General features: G+C 42.8%; 2 protein-coding genes across 6 annotated transcripts in view; one reads left to right on the top strand and one right to left on the bottom strand.

Moving 5' to 3' along the window:
* hnrnph3 (heterogeneous nuclear ribonucleoprotein H3 (2H9)) overlaps nt 1-6,482 on the bottom strand; it is a 6,766-nt gene extending 284 nt beyond the window's left edge. Inside the window, exons 1-11 of one of the 5 annotated variants that reach the window (XM_076024156.1) lie at nt 6,376-6,482; nt 5,443-5,539; nt 5,145-5,300; nt 4,374-4,517; nt 2,949-3,087; nt 2,124-2,332; nt 1,471-1,566; nt 1,118-1,233; nt 813-948; nt 653-709; nt 1-564 (exon numbers count right to left, since the gene is read on the bottom strand). The exon at nt 1-564 is cut by the window's left edge and continues 284 nt beyond it. In XM_076024156.1, the coding sequence (XP_075880271.1) occupies nt 482-564; nt 653-709; nt 813-948; nt 1,118-1,233; nt 1,471-1,566; nt 2,124-2,332; nt 2,949-3,087; nt 4,374-4,517; nt 5,145-5,300; nt 5,443-5,530 (1,224 nt within the window). In that variant the 5' untranslated portion in view covers nt 5,531-5,539; nt 6,376-6,482 and the 3' untranslated portion in view covers nt 1-481. Of the gene's footprint in view, nt 565-652; nt 710-812; nt 949-1,117; nt 1,234-1,470; nt 1,567-2,123; nt 2,333-2,948; nt 3,088-4,373; nt 4,518-5,144; nt 5,301-5,442; nt 5,540-6,092; nt 6,235-6,375 lie in introns of those variants that run through there. The other 4 variants (XM_076024165.1, XM_076024138.1, XM_076024147.1 and 1 more) reach the window with 4 other exon arrangements.
* Nucleotides 6,315-9,765, top strand: LOC142886922 (phenazine biosynthesis-like domain-containing protein 1). Its single transcript, XM_076024197.1, has 11 exons — nt 6,315-6,453; nt 6,863-6,965; nt 7,265-7,364; nt 7,722-7,820; nt 7,934-8,043; nt 8,200-8,229; nt 8,363-8,451; nt 8,593-8,684; nt 8,810-8,893; nt 9,052-9,114; nt 9,200-9,765. The coding sequence occupies exons 2-11, from the start codon at nt 6,882-6,884 to the stop codon at nt 9,307-9,309; spliced, it is 861 nt and encodes a 286-aa protein (XP_075880312.1). The 5' UTR covers nt 6,315-6,453; nt 6,863-6,881; the 3' UTR covers nt 9,310-9,765.
* Nucleotides 9,766-10,093: the final 328 nt, after the last annotated feature.

Here is a 10,093-nt window from a genome sequence, read left to right as displayed (position 1 = left end):
TGCGAGACAGGGGGGCAAAACTTTTTTTTACAAAAAGTTGATACCTTCACACTGCAACTGCACTGAACGCCATCACCTGCCAACAGCGAAACATCACACAAAATAAAGTGCATCCTGATAAATTGACGAGCAACTATTACAGATGGAAAAGATCTCTCAGTAGGGTTTCTCCTGACCAGACCTTCAGACACAGGACAAAAACAGCCCTGAAACATTTAGAAAACGTCAGATTCAAATGTCAAAAATATTTAAAAGGAACTTTTCTCAAAATCCAACATCTGCTGTTTAAAAAAAAAAAAAAAAAAAAGTGCTAATGATTACCAGGAGAAACATTAGAGGAGGGAACAGCTAATGACACAAGTGACAGGCTTCAGATCAGCTTTCAGCTTCCAAACAGTACTTGGGGTGAATGTGGCCCGCAGGGGGAGTGGCCAATGAAGGGGAGAACATCAGGATGGATTGAAAGAGCAGGACGACATCATCAGTATGCGCCTCGAAGCCCACTGCTCCGTGAGCTGCCGCTTCCTCCAGAGTTACTGTAGTATCCACCGCTGCCACCGCGACCTGGGAGGCAGGATGGTGTGAGAAAAACAACACCAACAGGCAGAGTGAATAATAATTAATGTCACTTAAACCAAAAAAGACGACTCACTCATTTCTGCTGCTCCGCTGGCTGTAGAGTTTAGAAACAGCTCAATGTAGCGATGCTCTGGAAAGACACAAAACAAACGGCTGTTAACGGCCACACTGAGAGCCACTTGGCCTCGTTTCTCAGGACCGGTGGGGCTGAGAGGGAACGTTGGAGGACGTACGCATGTGGTTCTTGTCTTTGGACATGGCGGCTACGGCGTCTTCGTGACAGCGAAACTCCACGTCAGCTTCTCCGGTCGACTTGCCGTTCATGGCCACGTCAATGTGGATCCTCAGCGGATTCAGGGGAGAGAAGAACTGCTCGCACAAATCACAACACAACAGAAGACGGCCGAGCCTATGAGTTCACTGTGAAAAGTCGCGTGGAGCGACAGGAAGTCGGCTTGCGCTTCCCATGTGCTGAGATTACCGACAAGAGTAATCAATCATTTAATTATTAACTTTTAACCGCCGGCGACTGACTTACTTTGGCAATGTCTCCCTCTGTGGCACGAAATGGTAAACCCCTCATGTGGACAAAATGTCCACTGTGGAAGCCTGAACTGCTGTCACTCTGACTGCTGTAACCATGGCCTCCCATCCCTGCCGAAAAAAATAAATACATATATGTGTGTGTGTCTGTGTACATATAACACAACAAGCCATCTATACATTAACACTTTCTTATTATCCAACGTGAAGTCCGTCAGAACCTGGTATCTTAATTTCCCTGAGGAGAAATTCTATTTTCAAATCTAGCCAACACTTGATGCCAGGACCCCTGTTTGTTTTAAGCCTGAACTGAACCTGTGTGGACAGACGGTGATTTCTGGACTTTACCTCGTCCTCCTCGCTCTCCTCTGGCCCTGTCCTCAAACATGCCGTTGCCAAAGCAGTAGTTGTTGAAACCGTTGTAGCTGTCAAAGCCGCCGTAGCCTGAACAAAACGCACGAGAGAGAGAGAGAGAGAGAGAGAGAGAGAGAGAGAGAGAGAGAGAGAGAGGGAGAGAGAGATGAAAGTGAGGCCGCGCGTACAGGGAACGAGTTGCTGAATTACTGCAGCATCAAGTGTGAAGTACAAGTGAAGCAGAAAGATTGAAAGATGATTGAGACGCCATCACCAATCTGTACAGGATACCTAGCATCGCTGAATGCATCGCACATTATGATCTCTAGTTATCACCTCATATTTTATACATATTTTTTTTTTGTCTTGTCTTGTCATTTTTCCTGTTTACTGGAGTGCAAACATTATACATATCCTACATATAATATGTATATATATCTTCTGTATCAAAATTTCTTTGTTGTTGCACTGCAACATTTGTCACTTAACGACTTGTTCTTATTTGTAAATGTTTGAAAAATTGAGTCATATTTGAATCATAAAAGACTGAAAAACCAGAAATGTGTTTGAATTTGATCAAAGTCCAAGTTAAAGCCTGGAGATTTTGACTCAAAGCCTGTTCAAACAGAAAGGTGACCAACACCAACCTTGCCTCCCACCCCCGTATCCGCCTCCACCTCTCATGGTGTCCATCAGAGTTGCGCCGCGGCCTGGACCTGCAGTGAGGAAGCCTCCTCTGGGACCCGGCATCACGGGTCTGTCATAGGGCCCGGGCCTCTGGCCACCCACTCCCCGCCGGGGCACCTCGTAGTAGGCTCGGATCTCATTGCGACTGCTCTTGAAAATCTCTATGTACCTGCGGTGTGAGAGGCCAACGTGGTGGAGCAGAGGAGAGGAGAGGGGTCACGGCGCAGCAATGGCTTGCTTCCGGTTGTCAGCAAGTCAGTATTTACAAAGAGAGGGGATAGACACACATGAGTCCTGCCCTGACAGTAGCTTTACCCTGGAACGGAGATTCAACATGGCTGACCTACATTGTGATTAACCGCTGGGCTTAGGGCGGCAATAAAGGACTTCTACACCAAAACTCATCTTTAGGTGCCTACAATAACTCCTTTTAAGAAATTGTACTATCAGTTGAGGAATTTCAACTTATCAATTTAAAAATATTGAGCAATCTAGTCAGCGACAGGTGTTGAAGTTAAATGACGCTTCCCTCATTTCATCAGCAATGTCATCAAAGTCACAATACATCCCACTTTTCACCCATAACCCCCTCCATATGCATTTCACATTAAGTGCATTTCTATCTTTGATTTACCATGGTTATTCTAGCAACCCAACCCTGTGTTACTGTAAAAGCAGAGAACAGAACCCATCCCAATAACACCACAACTCTGACATGTCACCCGCCGGTTACTGAAATAGAAGCCCAACCCAGTCCAGCCCGTCCCCTTTCCCATCTGTCCCACCTGTGCCCTATTCTTTCCTTGTGTTTCCCCAGAGCCTTTTCTGCTATCTCCTTTGAGGCAAACTGCACGAAGGCTTCCCCTGTGCTCCTCCCCTGGTAGTCCACTGGCAGAGTAATCCCATTTGGCACGATTCTCAACCCTTCAACCCAAGCACACATAAATACATAGGTCGGTAGGTAGACTGATAGATCAGGTAAATAGCACAACAGCCGCTGCATCATTGGCTTCTTAGGAATAATGTGTCGGGGGCTGCGGGATCAATTGAGATCGGACCGCAGGTACAGCAGGGAAGTGGTTTCAACTATGGGTGAGTGATCTGAGGGTTTTAGAAGGTGGAGAACACAGCAAACCTTTGACCAAACAGATGCCAGAATATAGGATTATATCCCAAAGAGTCATTGTGTAATCTTCAGGTCAGATCACCCGCCCCTAGTTCACACTTCTACAGTGTCCAGTGGCAGACTGCAACCAATACTGGCCTGGAGTCAGCTACGATAAGAAGTAAAGTAGGATAAAATTATCATTATTGTTTTAAATGATGCAGGTGAAAACTTCTCCAAGGGACAAAAATATTCTAAATGTGAAAGCTGATGTGAATAAATTGCTTTTCACAAAAATCCAAAGTGTTAAATTTCTTATAGAAGGTAGGCGCACAGCTCTGACCCCAGATCAGTGTCATGGCATTTTGTCCCTTCAACGAGCGACCAGCCCGGCTCATTCTGCATTTAAAACATTAGGCAGGCACTTTGATATCAAGGTCATTCACCAAAATTATGCTTTGTGAATAAGGATAGCAGTAAATGAGAAGAAAACAACATTTTAAGACATATAACAAGCACAAATGCCCTAACAGGATAAAGATGAATTTCACCTTGAGGTGAGACAAGCAGACAGAATTGCTACGAGCTAAAGGTAGCACACAATTATCGCTTTTCTTGCATTTAAAAGTAGGATGCACAAGTTGGAATTTTTCAGTTTTGTATATTTTGCAACTTTGCAATTACAATTAATTTAATTTAAATATAATAAGTTCAAAGTTGCCTGACTTCTGTAGAACTATTGTAGGATTATCATTATGCCAGTAAGAATGTTTTATGTATTAAAGGTTGACTTTCCACTTACTTTCTAGTGATATAGTTAAAGCCATACAAAACATGAATAAAAACACACATGCGTTGCATACTTTCTATTCAAAGTGGCAGCGTCTCATGTGCCTCACTGTCTTGCATTGCAGAATAATGTGGCAACATAATAGGAACGCACCATTTTACCATTAATCTCAGGCTATAGGGTTGAAAATGTGACGGGAGAAAAATGCTCCTGCTAGATAGCATAGCTGTGGCCACTCCCTCGGACTGACCTACTAATGTAATAGTGACAAACACCGAGTAGAGGGTTTAGAAAAAAGAGCTAATACTAATATACCTGAGAAAAACTGAACTATTTCCTCCTTGCTGCATCCAAAAGGAAGACCTCTGAGTCTCAGCATGCAGCCGCTGCAGCTGTCATAGTCAGCAGGTCCGCTGCGTTTCAGCACCCAGTCCATCTCGCTGCGGTTGGACTTGAACACTAAAGGGAAACACACGCAAAGATGAACTGACGTGTAAAAATCCAGGATGTTCATTGAAGGAGATTTCTTAATGTGTTTATTGTTATTATTTTTATTTTTACATTTATTATTAGCCTGTGGGAAACGGTTACTGTTGAAATCGAAATCAGAAGGCTGCAAATAAAAAAAAAAGAGGAAAATGGTTTTTCATTTACATTTTATTTATTTTGATGAGTTTTTTTTTTTATTTATTTGAAATTCAATTTGCATCTGTGGAATATTAAGTTATTTATTGTATAGTATAAAGCTTTTGCTTGTTCCATATTCAAGTTGAAGCTAAACTTGTTTGGGTCCATGTAAAAAGCTTCACTGCTTTATTTGGGAGGAAGATTGTTTTCAATAAATAAATATCAACATTGGCTTGCAACTTTGTCTAAGTTTGACATTTTTGCCCACTGTGTATTTGAGTTGGCTCAGTGTTTTCCCACTTGTCATCATGCAAGGCAAATCAATATAGACCTCGACTGGTTTGCGCTCAAAGGAAAAACAAGGGACGGTTATGCAAGTTGTACTTTAGGAGAATCAGCAACATTGCACTGCTTATTCAAGGAGAAGCCAGCAGATCCTGGGACAATGACATCACTTACCCTCTATGTACCTGTGTCCCATGTATTTACGGTCCTTGGAGAGGGCATTCTTAAAATCATCAGCAGTCTTCAGTTCAATAAAGGCTTCTCCACTGGGACGGCCTTCCTTCGAGTAGGTGAAACACACTCCATTCACCTTCCCAACAATGCTACAGTCTATTTAAAAGAAGAAGAAACAAACAATCAAGATTTTTTTATTTATTTATTTATTATTATTTATTTCCCACGAAGCAGAAGTCATGATGTATAATATCAAGGTTGGTGCTGCTCTGGTTCTCTTGATCGTGTAGATTCCTACCCGAGAAGAAACTGGCCACCTCCTCCTGTGTGCAGGACCAGGGCAGCCCTCTGATCCGAACCACGTAACCCTCATCGTTCGGGGACATCCTTACTGCCTCCGAGAGCACAACACAGCAGCCATACAGTCTTATTAAAAACACACAAGCACATGTCTGTCTGTCTGTCTGCCTGCCTGTACTCCACACACCGAGCTAGCAGTCACTCTTGCGTTCGGTCTTCGTGACACCGATATGCGATGATCTCCGCGACATTAGCAACTTGCTAACTTGCTTTGCAGGGGATTTTCTTTCATCGGTTGTCATTTTTGCTCATTTCTGTGAGCAATGAAAATATGAGTACACCAAACTGCTTCTCGTTACATGGCATACCTGTAAATAAAAGCAAGGGAGGCGTGAAACAAAGAGCCCGAGGGGCGCAGACGTGACTGGGATTTAATTTCACATGCATTCACTAATGTAACATTAGAAGTTAGTGGAGGCCACGGACCGTGCAGAGGGCTACTGTTAGTGTACGACACCTCCTACTTCTTTCTGCGTATTTTAGTACTCTGGGAAAAGTGGGTTTGCAACCTAGCTTAACTGCTTTTTCACCCTTCGTTCGGAAGGAACGGAACCAGACAACCAAAACATAGGATTGCGTATTCGTTACCGGTTACTTCTTTGGTGTCGCAACAGGTTGACATGTCAGCGATTAGACAGTGGAGGTAGCGAGTCGAGCGAATCATCATCAAGAAGCTACATATTAGCTCGACCGTTAGCACTCAGCAGGCTACTAGCCGTGGCTAAGTGTAGGACAATGCCAGCGGTCAAATGTACGAGGAAAATGTTGCATTACCCCGACTACCTGGTACTGGTCAGTGGGTGTGATTTGCGTTCCTCGGCATTAGTAGGATAATGGCCGGTTAACGAATAGGTGGAAACGAGAGACTTACCTTCCGAGTGGGGCTCGACAGACACCGGTCTCCTCCTTCCCCTTTCACCAGCTTCAGGTGTCTTCAAGCTAAGCTCAGGTATATTGTCGCGAGATTTTGGGACGTCACACAATTGATGTTGTTGTAATAACAATAATAATAATAATAATAATAATAATAATAATAATAAGTATTAGTAGTAGTAGAATATTTGGAATAACCTTTACATGCAAAACATTTTTTACATTTACTTTGTTTACAACGCCTAAAAGAAAAAAGCACATACAGTATTTAGTGCACTCTTTTTACGTTGTAAATTCTTTTGAGCAATGGATTTACACAGAATGTATGATCAAGCTGGGGTTAGAGTTCATATTTTAAAGACTTGGAGAGACAATGGAGAGACCCTGACTGAGGCGGACCAACAGCAAACAGGAAGGTGCAAAGTGCACCCACAGCCATGAAAGGACTCTCACCGCCAGTTCTCCTTCACTGTCTGCCAGCTCAGTTTGTCTTTTTTGACCACAATGAAGATTCCTGTGTTTACTGTGGATTCCTTTACTAACGTACCACTCAAAGGAAACCCTGCCGCAGTTTGTCCACTGAAGCTTGTGAGTAATAACATCGAGATGAATGCAGTGTCATAAAGTAGGCCAGCCTGCTGTAGAGATTTGAAAAGATAATACAATTAGCATGTTTTAAACTTGGCATTTGTGAGTTATTGGTTTACAGCACGCAAATTAGATTTACATTTATCATGGATCACAGTGCACGTGTGCAATAACGAACACATATAACGATCATTTATAAATGTACTTTTAAATAGAGTCTTGGCACCCAATACATAGATCCAAAAAAAACAACAACCTTATTGTACTAATGTCTTACTAAAGCCATGTTTCGACTGCAGGAGCTGAATGATGATTTGTATCAGAGGATAGCAGCGGAGATGAACTTGTCAGAAACAGCTTTCATCACCAAAATCAACTCCTCTGATAATTTCACCACAGGTTGGTCATGAATTTGTTTGTCCCAGCATTTATCGTTGCAATGATCAAAATATACTAAAAATTTGTCAGGTACGTGAAATGGAAATATTGGAAAGGAGGAAGGGTTTTGAAAAAACAATCCCCACACTAGCAGGGAGGTTTTGAGATTGAGATGGAAGAGCAATTTACCAATTTCAGCAATTTATTTCGTTGATCCTCTTAGAAGGGTGCTGATTGACAACAAAAATAATGATAAAGTCTGTCTTAAGCCTTTTAAGTGTCAACTGTATTGACTAGTGATTCTAAAGACAGAACGCGTTAGTGTCACTACTCTACTTTTGACCAGACACCTGTCTGACACTGTGATGTCATCACCAGCGTCGAGGTTCCGCCTTCGCTGGTTCACGCCGACCACAGAGGTGAATCTGTGCGGCCACGCCACTCTGGCTTCTGCAGCCGTGCTGTTCCAGCACGAAGGTGAGACGCACCAAAGAGGGCGTGCACGCAGCTGTATGTTTCCACACTTGGCACCAACAGGCTGGTATCACCGGTCACCTCTAATCTGTGTTCTCACACGATGTCTGCTACAGGCAACGTGAATCCCACGGTGGTGTTTGAGACAAAGAGTGGAGACCTGGCAGTTAGCAAGCAGGGTGATGGGTACGTCATGGACTTCCCTGCAAACCCACCCGTACAGGAGGTATGTGGTGTCAGAACAAACACATCACACAATTAGACGAGGTGGCTCTGGTCCGCCTGCGGCATCGAAGATCTACACGCAAAAATAATAGAGTGGAAATAGTGATTCACAATGACAAAACTGTTTACCACCAATCAACTTTTTCCCTTTTCCAAGGACCCCGCTGAGTTCAAAGACCTCATTAAGGTCAGTAAAACAGGGTTTGCTATGTTTTAACACATTAAAATTTCTCCCCAAGTCTGCACAATGCATCTCGACGTGTGCAGGCATTAAAACATTGTCTTTATCTGTATCTCCACGTCTGCGTTTGTGACACAAGGCTGCAGTTGGCGACCAACCAGTCCAGGACATTTGCTTCAGCTCGACAACTAAAAAACTACTGCTTCGACTGGCTGACAGCTGTGACAGGTGACAGTCAACGATGGATTTTTATATGTGCTACGTTAAGAACCAGCATTTCCAGGCAATTTCGGTCTGTCTAATTTTGCATATAATTGTGGAATTTTGTTGTAAGATCCAGACTAACTGCTGCATGTTTGTTTCCTTCAGGTCAGTGCTGACCGGTCTGAAAGTTGACCCCGCCGCACTAATAAAGAGTGAGAAGAGCGGCAGAGTCAAAGGGCTCATCATCACAATCAAAGGTAACCAGAGCATTGAAAGCGTATGTATCAATTGCTTTGCCGCTCAGTTGGTTGTCCATGACATGATATGACGTGGAGACATTGCTGGCATCCTGGTGCGCCAAGTGTCCTGTTTCGACCATCAGGTTCTCCGGGCTGCCAGCAAGGGTTCGACTTCTACTCCAGATACTTTGCCCCATGGAACGGCATTCCTGAAGATCCTGTCACTGGTAAGAACGCTTCTCTCACTTAAATATAGTGCTGCCATAATAATGCAACAGGTAGAGATAAAGTGTCTTGTGTACTGTACATATCCAACACAAACAACTTTTGATCCCCACTTTGTGAAACTAAGAAGCAATTCAAATCCAGTCTTGTATCATTGTAGGCTCTGCCCACACTGTGCTCGGTTGCTATTGGTCCAAGGAACTAGGGAAGACTGAAATGCTGGGTAATTCGTCCATTAATGTGCCACTGGCCACCAGCCACCAGAACTACTCTGTCTACACTGGCACTGATAGTATTTTCCTGTGTAGCCCACCAGAGCTCCAGTCGTGGTGGGGAGCTGAAACTGCAGCTGAAAGACAGGAGAGTCAACATCTCAGGGGAGGCCGTCACTGTGCTGCAGGGGACCATCACACTGTGACTGGAAACCCAAGGGTGTTGGAGAAGACATATCACAACCTGATGACAGGTTTTGTCCGAGTGGGGGGGATAAAAAAAATGAAAAATAATGTCAGGATACATATTTTGCTCACAGTTCTCATAATAAAACATACCTCAGACTGATCCAGTTTGCATTATATTTGATTCTAACATATACGAGACTAATACTAACACTTTTAGAATATATAATGTATACATGTTAGAACATAATGAAAAGCTAGAGGCTTCTTCAAGCTTCATTTGCTGAAAGGTTTCAAACAGGCAGTGCTGTTGCAACGGTGTTTTCATTTTTGAATCTAATCCATTACTGCCCTTGTCAGAAAATACACGATGTACTCGTAACACCCGTTCATGCATGAATTATGACCCGCCTCTATCACATTTTATGATTGTGCAGCTTTTGGCTGTAATAAAAAGAAATACTGTGGTAAACAGACCGCTTGGAATATCATTTCACAAGTAATAATTGCATTGTTTTTGTTTTGTTTTGTTTAAAAAAAGAAAATAAAGAAAAAGAAAAAAAGAAAAAGATTTCACTAACTATTGTTATCCCGTCAGCAAAACGCTTAGCCAGCTGCTAAGCTAACTTTGCTTAGCCATGCTGGGATAGCGGCAACTCTGATAGTTGATACTTTAGAAAGAACCCCCCCCCAAAAAAATAAATAAATAAATAAATAAATAAAATAAATAAATAAATAATAATAATGTGTTTTTTGTATTGATTAGATTAGATTAGATTAGATAGAACTTGAATGATCCTTTCA

Source organism: Nelusetta ayraudi, unplaced genomic scaffold, assembly GCF_046127955.1.
Source record: "Nelusetta ayraudi isolate G7.1 ecotype Tasmania unplaced genomic scaffold, CSIRO-AGI_Nayr_v1 ptg000002l, whole genome shotgun sequence".
NCBI lineage: Eukaryota > Metazoa > Chordata > Actinopteri > Tetraodontiformes > Monacanthidae > Nelusetta > Nelusetta ayraudi.
Note: the sequence above shows the minus strand (reverse complement) of the source record. Positions and strands in the feature narration are given on the sequence as shown.